Source organism: Bacillus rossius, chromosome 8 (genome assembly GCF_032445375.1).
Source record: "Bacillus rossius redtenbacheri isolate Brsri chromosome 8, Brsri_v3, whole genome shotgun sequence".
NCBI lineage: Eukaryota > Metazoa > Arthropoda > Insecta > Phasmatodea > Bacillidae > Bacillus > Bacillus rossius.
In genome coordinates this window covers 24,263,803-24,278,984 of record NC_086336.1, presented here as the reverse complement: position 1 = coordinate 24,278,984, position 15,182 = coordinate 24,263,803, and the positions used below count along the sequence as shown (strand labels likewise).

The 15,182-nt window shown below is 38.8% G+C and overlaps 1 protein-coding gene across 1 annotated transcript; it reads left to right on the top strand.

Moving 5' to 3' along the window:
• The first annotated feature begins 109 nt into the window (after positions 1-109).
• On the top strand, positions 110-14,214 carry LOC134535267 (fatty acid synthase-like). The gene is made up of 3 exons (XM_063374340.1): positions 110-166; positions 2,126-2,452; positions 14,203-14,214. The coding sequence occupies exons 1-3, from the start codon at positions 110-112 to the stop codon at positions 14,212-14,214; spliced, it is 396 nt and encodes a 131-aa protein (XP_063230410.1).
• The last annotated feature ends 968 nt before the right edge of the window (positions 14,215-15,182 follow it).

Genomic DNA, 15,182 nt, shown 5'->3' with positions numbered 1-15,182 from the left:
CACTATGCACAGTCACAGTATCAATCAACTGAACTCTGACAACTCTCGTCAACCACAAACACATGCAAACTTGTGTAGACAAACACGGCGTAGCGCACGGAAATGGCCGATGATACCCACTGACAACGGGAACACGTGCGCTACCAGACGCGCTACTGATTTCCAGGTAAACGCGCATGCGCTCGACGCACACGCTGCTTGCGCTTGCCATGCGCTATTGCATGCGCGCAGCGCACAGCGCAAGTTGCACGAAAAATCGCATCGTCTGGACGTGGCTTAACGACATTACTTTAACAAAATGGCAAAAACCAATAACAATGAATATTTTCTAATTAAACACAAAAATAAATACTTCTTCAAAGAAAATAAACCTACGTAGGCAACAGCTAAGTAAACAATGAAGAAAATTACCGGAACCGGTAACAAATATTAATGATTGATTTATATTTCAGTCTTTGCATGAATTGAGAGCATGGAATACCTAATATGGTATACAGTTTGGAATTATAAATGGTTATATAGTTTTTGAAAAATTTTTAATATTTATGATAGCACTTATAAATTTACAACAAATATTTTAACAAAAATATAAATAATTCATAAACATTTTATAAACAATTAAACAGGAATAAATTAAGAAAGGGCTTATTTAATATAATAATCAATGACACAAAATTATGCAAGCAAAATAAATAATGTAACACCTCCCAGAGCCTATTACAATGGTTGCTTTCTTTGGACTTATTTTGTGTTTCAATTTTTTTTTTGCCAGGTTTTCACTCCCATAGCTGCTAACTGGCTAACATAGAATCACGTTAGCAGGACGTGTATTACAGTAATTTTCGATCAATCATCAAAACCACTTTAAAGTATATGTGTTTGATTTTTGCTCTCTAACAAACAACTTAACCATTCTAAGAAATTTCAGCGTCCCTAAAAGTACATACATTTATTTTATACGTTGTAAGTGGCGAGAAAAAAATGGTCACAGATGTTTTGGTTTGAAACGCAGGTCTGAAACAAACACCGTGAAATATCACCAAAAAAAAAGTAAATCTCTTTTAACACTGTTTATATTACAGAAATCCTAGGGACCTTAGAATGTTGCTATTGTATCAGAGCATAAGGGTAAAAATGTTTAGCAAGTAGGTAATAGTTACATAACGATTTGTTTGAATTTAAGTTTTAAGTAAGATAAAAAAATAATAGAAAACTATGTAAGTTTAAAGAACTCGTATAAACTAAATTTTATTGAAATTTAATAGAATAGTTCACGGCCATGGCTGGCCAATTCTCGGTTAAAGCACACGATGCTTACAACGCTTTCTGAAAGGCACTTCGGCCTGAGCCTCACCTTATCTTTCCTACCCCGAAACACTCCCTAATGAATACATTAATTTTTAGTTTCCTTAAGGGGGGGGGGGGGGGGTGTTATAGGTAGGACACCATCTTGACTGCGTTATTTTTGTCTGTATGGATCGATTCAAGAATAATTTTGGACAATCTGACTAAATTTCTATATAGCACATAGATTACAATTTTAACTTTTAATTTATGACAACAACACTTCCTTTCGTTCCACCTGCACTGTAATATAAAATTTTTAATGGAACAGAAATATTCATGTAAAATTACAGATATTTTTGAAATTTGTACACTTACATGAAAATATCACGTCTGCATACCTACAGAATAGTGTTAGCAGTAATATTGGGTTCAGTTTCTTGCCCAGGCAATTATGCTTTGAGTTGTCCCAGTACCTCCAATAGTAAAAGATATTTGTAAAGCAGTCTTTGAATAGCTTTTCAGTATTATTTGCGCAAATTAATGAACACAATAAAACTAAATATAGTACAGTTATTGAATGAAACATTAATTAAAATATAAAATAATTTGCCAATTTTCGTAAGAAATACTCAGTATTATTTCAAAATAAATATTTCATACATGCAAAAATAGTCATAGACTTGTGTTGTACAAAGTTGCAATATATTTCATGTAGTATAACAAATTATTTTTGGCAAGTATTTTCCAAGTTAATTATTTGTAAAAGTACAGACACGTTTTTTCTGTGCACCGACATCCAGAAGAATGCAACTTACCCCCTCCCTGCACATGCGGTTAGGTCGTGTCGGAAAAGACTTCGCTGCGTGGAGATCTGGCAGCTATCAACTCCTTCGGCTTCGGCGGCTCGAATGCGCACGTGATCCTTCGCCGGCCGGCTCCTCGAACGTCGGCGAATGTCGGCGACGGCAGCGCCCCGGCACTCGTCGTGGCATCGGGACGCAGCGAGGTGGCCGTCAGGGTGCTCCTGAGAGCCGTGGAGGAACACGGCTTCGACAGGAACTTCATTGGCCTCCTGCACCGGGTTCATGACGCCGAGACTCCCGGACACCCCTACAGAGGGTTCGTCACCAGGACGCAGTCGGATAGGGTCAACTCCGTCGTGCAGGTAAGGCTCCATTTCAACAGACTTCCACGGCGGTTAACCGCCGTGGTGCAGCTGGGTTAGTCGCTTTTTGATGTATAACATCTTAACTCCCGGTATAAGAAATTTTGGTAGGAGAAAATTGGTGAATGCCACGTAAGTCAAAGATCGGAAAAGTGTAACAACCGCGGCACAGCCATTTGTCGCGGAAAAGTGAACCTAAGTGAAACCTAATTGTATTTAATTTTTTACGAATATGTACAAGGTAGGCAGTATTTTAATAAAACTTTAGGTCAAAAGTCATGTCTTAAGTCGGGGTTTGATAATTTTCTAATCCAATTCTCCTTTATCGAAGCCGTTTCATTACATAGTATGTATACAATTTCGGTTTAGCTAATCTAATAATTTAATAGTCGACGTAGCTAATCCGGCAGTGAATTCTAGTGGTGGGTGCGGAAACTACGTGTGATTCGCGTGCTAAATGTAGTTGAAAACACAATTTGCGTGCATGTAACACTTTGGGCAATGTTTTAAATAGTTCTACCTAAAATAACGTGTTCGTGTTTCGTATTATAAGTGTATTTGCAATGTGAGAAAAAAATGTGTTTGCTCGTTATTGATGTTAGATGTTACAGATCACTGGCAAACACAAAAAGATTTACACACTTTTTTTTTCTTTTTTACGTAAGTAGTATAGGAATGTATTTCCTGAAACAGGGTTCAGGGTGTGGAGCCGGAGCCGGTGTCCGCCATATTGGATTGTGACGTCACGGCGGCCATCTTGGATGGTTGTGACCTTGACCTTTGACCTTGACCTTGAATTTGATCCTCAAAAATCACCAAAATCCTCCAAAATTGGGCAAAATTTGCCCAAAATTCCTCAAAAATCGCCAAAATTTCCATTTCTGTGGAAAAATGTTCCGCCAAAAATTCGCAAAAAATTCCTCAATTCGAAAATCAGGATTTCGAAAATCCTCAAAAGTCGTTTTGCCCTAGAAAGAACCCTAATTCCTAAAACTGGCTTAAAACTCCTAAGAGATAGCCGCTTATAAGCCATTTCTAGGAATAAGGATACCATGACCGCCATCTTGGATTATGTCGTCACCGATGCATTTTTCGTTACGGCCGCCATCTTTAACTTTTTTATTTATTATCCGATTTTAATAAAATATTTTTTAAACATTATAAAAAAAATTAAATAATAAAATTTTAATAAAACATTTATAAAAAACAAACATTAACGACACGGAGTTCGGAGTCCTCGGTTCGAACCCGGTGAGGGCAAAAAAATTAAAAATGGCGACAGGCTCCTTCCTTAATGGTGGCTGCAGGCAGACTGACTCCCACCACTTTTCTTAAAGCAGATATATCGTCACCTAGTATGACGTCATGTCCGCCATCTTGTCTTCGTTGCTGGAGACCACCATCTTGTTTTCGTCGGCGAGAGTGCGCTGACGCCATGTTAGTTTAGTTCTTATCCGCTAGAGTGCAGTAATCATTTATTATAGAGGTGCCCCCCGCCATCTTGAAATACGGCCGCCATCTTGAAATCATGTAATAATGTAGCTAGAAAAGCGGGAAAAAATCCAAAATTCATTAAATAAATCACTCATTAACTTACATATTGATTCGATCGATTCCTGTCCTCGGTTCGATACCCGATCGATGCAATAATGTTTAATATTATGTAAAAAATAATAATTTCAATAAACCATGTTCAACATACATAAAGAGACTCTAAATCCTCTACAACCATCATCCTATCAGACATCAAGACCAACATATTGGTAATTCATAATTTTAATGCAAAAAATTCGCGAAAAAATCCAAAATTCATTAAATAAATTTGTAATCCATATAATGATTGATTTGATCGACTAAGGTCCTTGGTTCGATCCCTAGCCGATACAAAACAACTTTAATTAAAAAAATACTAAAAAAGTGTTAGGTTTGAGAAAATAAAAACACCACAAGTTCTTTTAAAAAAATTTTATTACATAAATTCAATACACTACTACAAGTACAAAAAAACACTGACAAATTAGCAAAGCCTTTTGGATTCCTCGATTCAAACAGTCTTCTTATTGTACGGACTAAGCCTTTTACATGACTTTAAATGTCTATCCGATCCGTTCATCACCACAGCCAGAGACGGACTGAAGTTCATAGTACTTATATAGTCTCATTAGCCGGTACAACACATGAGTCAAATCAATAACCATGTTCATTATACTTCTCGGAGCATTTTTTATAATGACGATGTAAGCTATCGAGACGTGAAATTATTTTATTGCACTTATTGCACTGAAATTGTATTCTTTGAACATTATTAGAACAACCGCTTCTTTCATGTCTGCGAGCATTTGAGGTGATAGTAAATGATGCACCACAGTATTTGCACTGATGCGAAGTACGCTCTTCATTAATTGAAGTATTCAATGCTGATGAAACGTCAGCTGATGGTGGAACAGCACATATCGAAGTCTCCTCCAGTGTTGTCAGAGGCGTTGCCAACGGGATCTGCTCCAACATCGTCGGCGCCGACGTCACGGTTCCCATAGTCGATGGTACATCCTCCATCGAGTACGACGTTAAAGACGGTAAAGATGCCATCGAGGTCTCAAGAACAGCTAATTGACACGACTTATGCATTAGAAGAAACAAACTAGGTGATCCTTACACCGCCGACGTCAGTAACAAACTGAGCGTCCTGCTGTCTAGGACTCGCTTATATACATGCACCGTATGGAATAATACGCTAGTCAAATCAAGAACCATGTACAATAATACTAGAGTCAAATCTACAAATTAAAAAAGAGGATCATTTGATCGAAAAAAAAATTCGATCTCTCCAATATACGCCAGGCGCCAAAAGCTACAATTCACGTCACCAGATCCATCTACATTTTGCTCCTATGCTTCAATTGACCATTAGCTGCAAGTGCTCCAACAGCTCCATCAGCTTTAACATGTAATGTACGCAATGTACACACAGTACACACACAGGGAACGGAACGTACACACAGTACACACAGGAAACGGAACGTACACACAGTACACACAGGAAACTAAACGGACACACAGTACACACAGGAAACGGAACGTACACAAAGTACACACAGGAAACTGTACGTACACACAGTACACACAGGAAACGGAACGTACACACAGTACACACAGGAAACTAAACGTACACACAGTACACACAGGAAACTAAACGTACACACAGTACACACAGGAAACTAAACGTACACACAGTACACACAGGAAACTAAACGTACACACAGTACACACAGGAAATGGAACGTACACACAGTACACACAGGAAACTGAACGAACACACAGTACACACAGGAAACGGAACGAACACACAGTACACACAGGAAACGGAACGTACACACAGTACACACAGAAAACCAAACGTACACACAGTACACACAGAAAACGGAACGTACACACAGTACACACAGGAAACGGAACGTACACACAGTACACAAAGGAAACGGAACGTACACACAGTACACACAGAAAACGGAACGTACACCTAGTACACACAGAAAACGGAACGTACACACAGTACACACAGGAAACTAAACGTACACACAGTACACACAGGAAATGGAACGTACACACAGAACACACACGAAACTGAACGAACACACAGTACACACAGGAAACGGAACGAACACTCAGTACACACAGGAAACGGAACGTACACACAGTACACACAGAAAACTGAACGTACACACAGTACACACAGGAAACGGAACGTACACACAGTACACACAGAAAACGGAACGTACACACAGTACACACAGAAAACGGAACGTACACACAGTACACACAGGAAACGGAACGTACACACAGTACACACAGAAAACGGAACGTACACCTAGTACACACAGAAAACGGAACGTACACACAGTACACACAGGAAACGGAACGTACACACAGTACACACAGGAAACGGAATGTACACACAGTACACACAGGAAACGTAATGATCACACATACAGTAGCGGAAACACACACAGGCTTAGTTGGAAATCGGAATACAAGAAATAAAAACATTAAATTTTTACTTTCAATATTTTATTACTTTTCAACATTATACAAATGCAAGTAAAACAAACCATTATTGTATGTAGCCAGCATTCCTCAGTTCCTTGAGTATGAAGGATATTTCTTTGATGCACGGATATTTTCCTGCACAAAGCGAGCCATGTAGAAGTCTTAGCCGGTCAACCAATATGTTTGGATCTTTCCATGATGTGTAATCAATCTCTTCTACCACCATCTTACTTGCTTGTTTATTATAAATACTTTTAATATTATGATCTCTGGTGTCTTCCGTTTTACCACCAACCTCAGGGTAACTTTCATGTTTGAGACGGTGATCATAATAAGCATTATCAGATTTATTTATTATAACTTGACGTTTCCATCGTTTCGGTCTCAGGACATCGCCACATTCTTCGATCTTGTCAGCTCTAGGTGCTTCATCACAGTCTATGCCTTTGTCAACAGCCTCAGAGTCACTGTAACAATCACTGTAGAAGACATCCTCTTCACCCAGATTACCGTATGAATTCGCTATCGATGATGTCGAAGTGTCTTCATCGTCTTCATGCTTCCTTTTTAGGAGTCCATCATTTTTACAAAGAATGGAGGATCTACTGAATATAGGCTTGAATGTATTCTCACTTTTCACGGTGTTGATACTTCCATTAGTTTCAGTCTTCCCGAAGCCATTAGCATCCTTCAATTTATGTTCTTCCTCACGATCAGGTGAGCTAATACCATCACGCTCAGGACAAGGAAAATTATTGTCACAATGCAGATCACTCTTCTTTAGTCTAGTGGATCCATAGGTGTCCTCTATGCCGTAAGTAGTCTTGACTTTACATGTTCTACCATGTCTTTTTAAGCTGTCAATTCGTGTTAACAACCTGCTACATCGATTACAGCTTAACATGTTGCGTAGTGGGTTTCTAGCACAATCATTCTTCTCATGACGTCTAGCATTCCTTCTCATGACAAAATCCTTGCCACAGTATCTACAGCGGCTTCCTTCCGATTCAGCTATAGATAACAAACCACGATCCATGGTAGCTTCTGTGACTAATGTTAGATACAAACTGTCAGTTTTCTCCAATTGGAACCATTTCTTAAATAGAGTTTTTGAAATATTTCATCAGCGAGAGTTAAGTTATCTAATGCAAAGCAAATTGATGCAAGTAGTTCCGACTGTCGTCAACGGATGGCGCCTGGTGTTGCTTGCAGGTAAATAGTATATATTTCATAATGTGGGATGCGGAACGCTCACTATCGATCGCAAAGGGAGCTTGGCTTCGATAGTATCCAAGGAGGAAAAAGTTCGTCCTTCCTGCTAGTGCTTCTCAGATTTCTCACGGTCCGCCATCTTGGATTACGACGTCACGGCGGCCATCTTGGATGGGTGTGGCCTTGACCTTGTACCGAAACCGCAGGAATGAACGCAAGCACACGGATTAACCATCAAAATATTGATAAGAAAAATCGGGAGCACACGGAGAAAACCATCATAATACTGGCAAGAATAATCAGGAGCCCACGGAGAAAACCGTCACAAGTTTTCTTTGATATCATTAAAATACAAAAAAAAATTAATAAAAAATTAAAAATAAAAACGAAAAAAAAATTCAAACATTCTGCTAGCTTGTGAACTTCTCATTGTTGAGCAAAGATAGAGTTCTAGTACAAGCCATAATGTATGAATTTTTTTTTCGTTTTTATTTTTAATTTTTTATTAATTTTTTTTGTATTTTAATGATATCAAAGAAAACTTGTGGCGGTTTTCTCCGTGGGCTCCTGATTATTCTTGCCAATATTATGATGGTTTTCTCCGTGTGCTCCCGATTTTTCTTATCAATATTTTGATGGTTAATCCGTGTGCTTGCGTTCATTCCTGCGGTTTCGGTACAAGGTCAAGGTCACACCCATCCAAGATGGCCGCCGTGACGTCGTAATCCAAGATGGCGGACCGTGAGAAATCTGAGAAGCACTAGCAGGAAGGACGAACTTTTTCCTCCTTGGATACTATCGAAGCCAAGCTCCCTTTGCGATCGATAGTGAGCGTTCCGCATCCCACATTATGAAATATATACTATTTACCTGCAAGCAACACGTGGCGCCATCCGTTGACGACAGTCGGAACTACTTGCATCAATTTGCTTTGCATTAGATAACTTAACTCTCGCTGATGAAATATTTCAAAAACTCTATTTAAGAAATGGTTCCAATTGGAGAAAACTGACAGTTTGTATCTAACATTAGTCACAGAAGCTACCATGGATCGTGGTTTGTTATCTATAGCTGAATCGGAAGGAAGCCGCTGTAGATACTGTGGCAAGGATTTTGTCATGAGAAGGAATGCTAGACGTCATGAGAAGAATGATTGTGCTAGAAACCCACTACGCAACATGTTAAGCTGTAATCGATGTAGCAGGTTGTTAACACGAATTGACAGCTTAAAAAGACATGGTAGAACATGTAAAGTCAAGACTACTTACGGCATAGAGGACACCTATGGATCCACTAGACTAAAGAAGAGTGATCTGCATTGTGACAATAATTTTCCTTGTCCTGAGCGTGATGGTATTAGCTCACCTGATCGTGAGGAAGAACATAAATTGAAGGATGCTAATGGCTTCGGGAAGACTGAAACTAATGGAAGTATCAACACCGTGAAAAGTGAGAATACATTCAAGCCTATATTCAGTAGATCCTCCATTCTTTGTAAAAATGATGGACTCCTAAAAAGGAAGCATGAAGACGATGAAGACACTTCAACATCATCGATAGCGAATTCATACGGTAATCTGGGTGAAGAGGATGTCTTCTACAGTGATTGTTACAGTGACTCTGAGGCTGTTGACAAAGGCATAGACTGTGATGAAGCACCTAGAGCTGACAAGATCGAAGAATGTGGCGATGTCCTGAGACCGAAACGATGGAAACGTCAAGTTATAATAAATATATCTGATAATGCTTATTATGATCACCGTCTCAAACATGAAAGTTACCCTGAGGTTGGTGGTAAAACGGAAGACACCAGAGATCATAATATTAAAAGTATTTATAATAAACAAGCAAGTAAGATGGTGGTAGAAGAGATTGATTACACATCATGGAAAGATCCAAACATATTGGTTGACCGGCTAAGACTTCTACATGGCTCGCTTTGTGCAGGAAACTATCCGTGCATCAAAGAAATATCCTTCATACTCAAGGAACTGAGGAATGCTGGCTACATACAATAATGGTTTGTTTTACTTGCATTTGTATAATGTTGAAAAGTAATAAAATATTGAAAGTAAAAATTTAATGTTTTTATTTCTTGTATTCCGATTTCCAACTAAGCCTGTGTGTGTTTCCGCTACTGTATGTGTGATCATTACGTTTCCTGTGTGTACTGTGTGTACGTTCCGTTTCCTGTGTGTACTGTGTGTACGTTCCGTTTCCTGTGTGTACTGTGTGTACGTTCCGTTTTCTGTGTGTACTAGGTGTACGTTCCGTTTTCTGTGTGTACTGTGTGTACGTTCCGTTTCCTGTGTGTACTGTGTGTACGTTACGTTTCCTGTGTGTACTGTGTGTACGTTCCATTTTCTGTGTGTACTGTGTGTACGTTCCGTTTTCTGTGTGTACTGTGTGTACTGTGTGTACGTTCCGTTTCCTGTGTGTACTGTGTGTACGTTCAGTTTTCTGTGTGTACTGTGTGTACGTTCCGTTTCCTGTGTGTACTGTGTGTTCGTTCCGTTTCCTGTGTGTACTGTGTGTTCGTTCAGTTTCCTGTGTGTACTGTGTGTACGTTCCATTTCCTGTGTGTACTGTGTGTACGTTTAGTTTCCTGTGTGTACTGTGTGTACGTTCCGTTTTCTGTGTGTACTAGGTGTACGTTCCGTTTTCTGTGTGTACTGTGTGTACGTTCCGTTTCCTGTGTGTACTGTGTGTACGTTCCGTTTCCTGTGTGTACTGTGTGTACGTTCCGTTTTCTGTGTGTACTGTGTGTACGTTTGGTTTTCTGTGTGTACTGTGTGTATGTTCCGTTTCCTGTGTGTACTGTGTGTTCGTTCAGTTTTCTGTGTGTACTGTGTGTACGTTCCGTTTCCTGTGTGTACTGTGTGTTCGTTCCGTTTCCTGTGTGTACTGTGTGTTCGTTCAGTTTCCTGTGTGTACTGTGTGTACGTTCCATTTCCTGTGTGTACTGTGTGTACGTTTAGTTTCCTGTGTGTACTGTGTGTACGTTTAGTTTCCTGTGTGTACTGTGTGTACGTTTAGTTTCCTGTGTGTACTGTGTGTACGTTTAGTTTCCTGTGTGTACTGTGTGTACGTTCCGTTTCCTGTGTGTACTGTGGTACGTTCAGTTTCCTGTGTGTACTCTGTGTACATTCCGTTTCCTGTGTGTACTGTGTGTCCGTTTAGTTTCCTGTGTGTACTGTGTGTACGTTCCGTTTCCTGTGTGTACTGTGTGTACGTTCCGTTCCCTGTGTGTGTACTGTGTGTACATTGCGTACATTACATGTTAAAGCTGATGGAGCTGTTGGAGCACTTGCAGCTAATGGTCAATTGAAGCATAGGAGCAAAATGTAGATGGATCTGGTGACGTGAATTGTAGCTTTTGGCGCCTGGCGTATATTGGAGAGATCGAATTTTTTTTTCGATCAAATGATCCTCTTTTTTAATTTGTAGATTTGACTCTAGTATTATTGTACATGGTTCTTGATTTGACTAGCGTATTATTCCATACGGTGCATGTATATAAGCGAGTCCTAGACAGCAGGACGCTCAGTTTGTTACTGACGTCGGCGGTGTAAGGATCACCTAGTTTGTTTCTTCTGGTGCATAAGTCGTGTCAATTAGCTGTTCTTGAGACCTCGATGGCATCTTTACCGTCTTTAACGTCGTACTCGATGGAGGATGTACCATCGACTACGGGAACCGTGACGTCGGCGCCGACGATGTTGGAGCAGATCCCGTTGGCAACGCCTCTGACAACACTGGAGGGGACTTCGATATGTGCTGTTCCACCATCAGCTGACGTTTCATCAGCATTGAATACTTCAATTAATGAAGAGCGTACTTCGCATCAGTGCAATAACTGTGGTTCATCATTTACTATCACCTCAAATGCTCGCAGACATGAAAGAAGCGGCTGTTCTTATAATGTTCAAAGAATACAATTTCAGTGCAATAAGTGAAATAAACTAATTTCACGTCTCGATAGCTTACATCGTCATTATAAAAAATGCTCCGAGAAGTATAATGAACATGGTTATTGATTTGACTCATGTGTTGTACCGGCTAATGAGACTATATATGTACTATGAACTTCAGTCCGTCTCTGGCTGTGGTGATGAACGGATCGGATAGACATTTAAAGTCATGTAAAAGGCTTAGTCCGTACAATAAGAAGACTGTTTGAATCGAGGAATCCAAAAGGCTTTGCTAATTTGTCAGTGTTTTTTTGTACTTGTAGTAGTGTATTGAATTTATGTAATAAAATTTTTTTAAAAGAACTTGTGGTGTTTTTATTTTCTCAAACCTAACACTTTTTTAGTATTTTTTAAATTAAAGTTGTTTTGTATCGGCTAGGGATCGAACCAAGGACCTTAGTCGATCAAATCAATCATTATATGGATTACAAATTTATTTAATGAATTTTGGATTTTTTCGCGAATTTTTTGCATTAAAATTATGAATTACCAATATGTTGGTCTTGATGTCTGATAGGATGATGGTTGTAGAGGATTTAGAGTCTCTTTACGTATGTTGAACATGGTTTATTGAAATTATTATTTTTTACATAATATTAAACATTATTGCATCGATCGGGTATCGAACCGAGGACAGGAATCGATCGAATCAATATGTAAGTTAATGAGTGATTTATTTAATGAATTTTGGATTTTTCCCCGCTTTTCTAGCTACATTATTACATGATTTCAAGATGGCGGCCGTATTTCAAGATGTCGGGGGGCACCTCTATAATAAATGATTACTGCACTCTAGCGGATAAGAACTAAACTAACATGGCGTCAGCGCACTCTCGCCGACGAAAACAAGATGGTGGTCTCCAGCAACGAAGACAAGATGGCGGACATGACGTCATACTAGGTGACGATATATCTGCTTTAAGAAAAGTGGTGGGAGTCAGTCTGCCTGCAGCCACCATTAAGGAAGGAGCCTGTCGCCATTTTTAATTTTTTTTGCCCTCACCGGGTTCGAACCGAGGACTCCGAACTCCGTGTCGTTAATGTTTGTTTTTTATAAATGTTTTATTAAAATTTTATTATTTAATTTTTTTTATAATGTTTAAAAAATATTTTATTAAAATCGGATAATAAATAAAAAAGTTAAAGATGGCGGCCGTAACGAAAAATGCATCGGTGACGACATAATCCAAGATGGCGGTCATGGTATCCTTATTCCTAGAAATGGCTTATAAGCGGCTATCTCTTAGGAGTTTTAAGCCAGTTTTAGGAATTAGGGTTCTTTCTAGGGCAAAACGACTTTTGAGGATTTTCGAAATCCTGATTTTCGAATTGAGGAATTTTTTGCGAATTTTTGGCGGAACTTTTTTCCACAGAAATGGAAATTTTGGCGATTTTTGAGGAATTTTGGGCAAATTTTGCCCAATTTTGGAGGATTTTGGTGATTTTTGAGGATCAAATTCAAGGTCAAGGTCAAAGGTCAAGGTCACAACCATCCAAGATGGCCGCCGTGACGTCACAATCCAATATGGCGGACACCGGCTCCGGCTCCACACCCTGAACCCTGTTTCAGGAAATACATTCCTATACTACTTACGTAAATTTTCTCTCAATTTGGACCCCACGTATGGCATCGATGTGTACAGTGTTCAAAATCGTAACTATACATTAAGTAAATTTAGTTGCCCGCCCTCGAGTTAAACCATATAATGGCTAAAAGTATAAAGACATGGGAACTGAAAGCTGTAAAAATTTTATGTGGATTCTTGTTTTCATAATTTGGCTTTCTTAATGAATGTTGTATGATAATTTGAATTCCTGAAATAGATAGTAACTAGCTGCTACAAACAGTAGCCCTTATTTAGTAATTTCCACTTCGTATTAAATGATTTTTGTTATGAATCGTCACCATGATGTCAATATAAGTTGTAGTATGGTCTTTGAAAATATCGGAATGTGCAATCTCTGCATTAAGAATTTATTTCTGCATATTAAAAACAAAGGCGTGAATAGGCTCAGCAAACTGAAATCAAATAAAATCATTGTTGATTTAAATTGGAAACACTTGAACAAAAAGTAAAAATAAAATAAATCTCCATTAAAACAATTATCGATTTAAACTTCCTTCCATAAATGTTTCAGACACATCCGTAACATTTTAAATATTTAAATATTTAAGTGAAACTTAACTTTCGAGCGTTGCGAAAATTCCTATCGAATGAGGGGAATCAGCTAGGTATGTGGTGGGGGAATCGGGAGAGGAGGGGAATAGTTCTATACGACGTGAGGGATTCGATAGAGAAAACGGTAGGGAAAGGTAGAAATGACGCAAAATACTTGCGCTCTTACACTCTTGCTTTCTTTCTCTCTTGAACTCTTGCACTCTTGCGCACTTGCGTACTTTTATGTGTGTGGTTTTTTCTCGGGGTGAACGTCACGCTATCCACACTCCGGAGCCGTTGACGCGGTTGGTGATTGCTGTAAAAGCCTTGAGCGGACTCAACGTGGTGGCGTGCGGCTCAGGGTAAACCCTGACATGCTGTAGGCATAGACGGATCACGGCGGTAGGGACCTGTCTGCGCCTGACGCCACCCCGACTATAGGGAGTATTTAGGCAGAAGGCAACACAACAGGGTTTGAGCTTATTGTTGTGCATCATGCCACGGACTATATTTGAAAGGAAATAAAGTTAGGTCTGGATTATTAATTTAAATACTCGTGTAAATCATTATTGTTTAACATTGTTATGTAAGTATAGTTTTAGTTGAGTTACTAAATATTTCTACTGGTATAATGGTTTTTACGCTTTAGTTTCACATGGGAAATTATTTTTCACGAATTACTATTTGTTTAGCTAAATCACATACCGTATTATCGTTACGAGCCCACGATTGTGTAAATATGTTAAAAATAGCATTTAAAAAGCATCTAAAAAATTACAAAAACAATTTCTGTCAGCTTGTTAACTTCTCCGTTGTTGAGCAAAGATAGAGTTATAATACAGGCCAGAATTTTTGTAATTGTTTACCTTTTTTTTATTAATATTTTATTTTTATTATTTTAATAATTATTTTCTGTTACTAAGGAAAACGTGTGATGGTTTTCTCCGTAGGCTTCCAATTATTCCTGGCTAGACATCTAATGGTTTTCTGGATGTGCTTCTGGTTATTGGTGAGAAATCGATCTCTGCATGAAGGATTTTTTACTTAATGAATCATACCATTTTATCCAGAGTTGCAATCAAATTGAGAATATCTGCTACTAAATCAGCACTTACAATATTTTAAACAGGTGGAACTAAAAAAAATCATTTCTCAGTCATATAATATGTGATAAGACGGATGATAAACACTATATTTTGCGATCGTTAGTGAGCATCCTGCATTCCACATAAAATAAATAAATAATTAATGACTGAACACAACACGTGACAATATCTCATGCCAATAAACGGGACTACTTGTATCAAGTTCTTTTGCATGAGATAACTTAACTCTCACCGC

What these genes read in the sequence shown, in the direction of transcription:
- LOC134535267 (XM_063374340.1), top strand. Translation starts at nt 110, where the DNA reads ATGATACCCACTGACAACGGGAACACGTGCGCTACCAGACGCGCTACT. An exon ending in GACGCGCTACTGATTTCCAG is followed by an intron (nt 167 to 2,125) that starts GTAAACGCGCAT and finishes ACATGCGGTTAG; the next exon opens with GTCGTGTCGGAAAAGACTTC.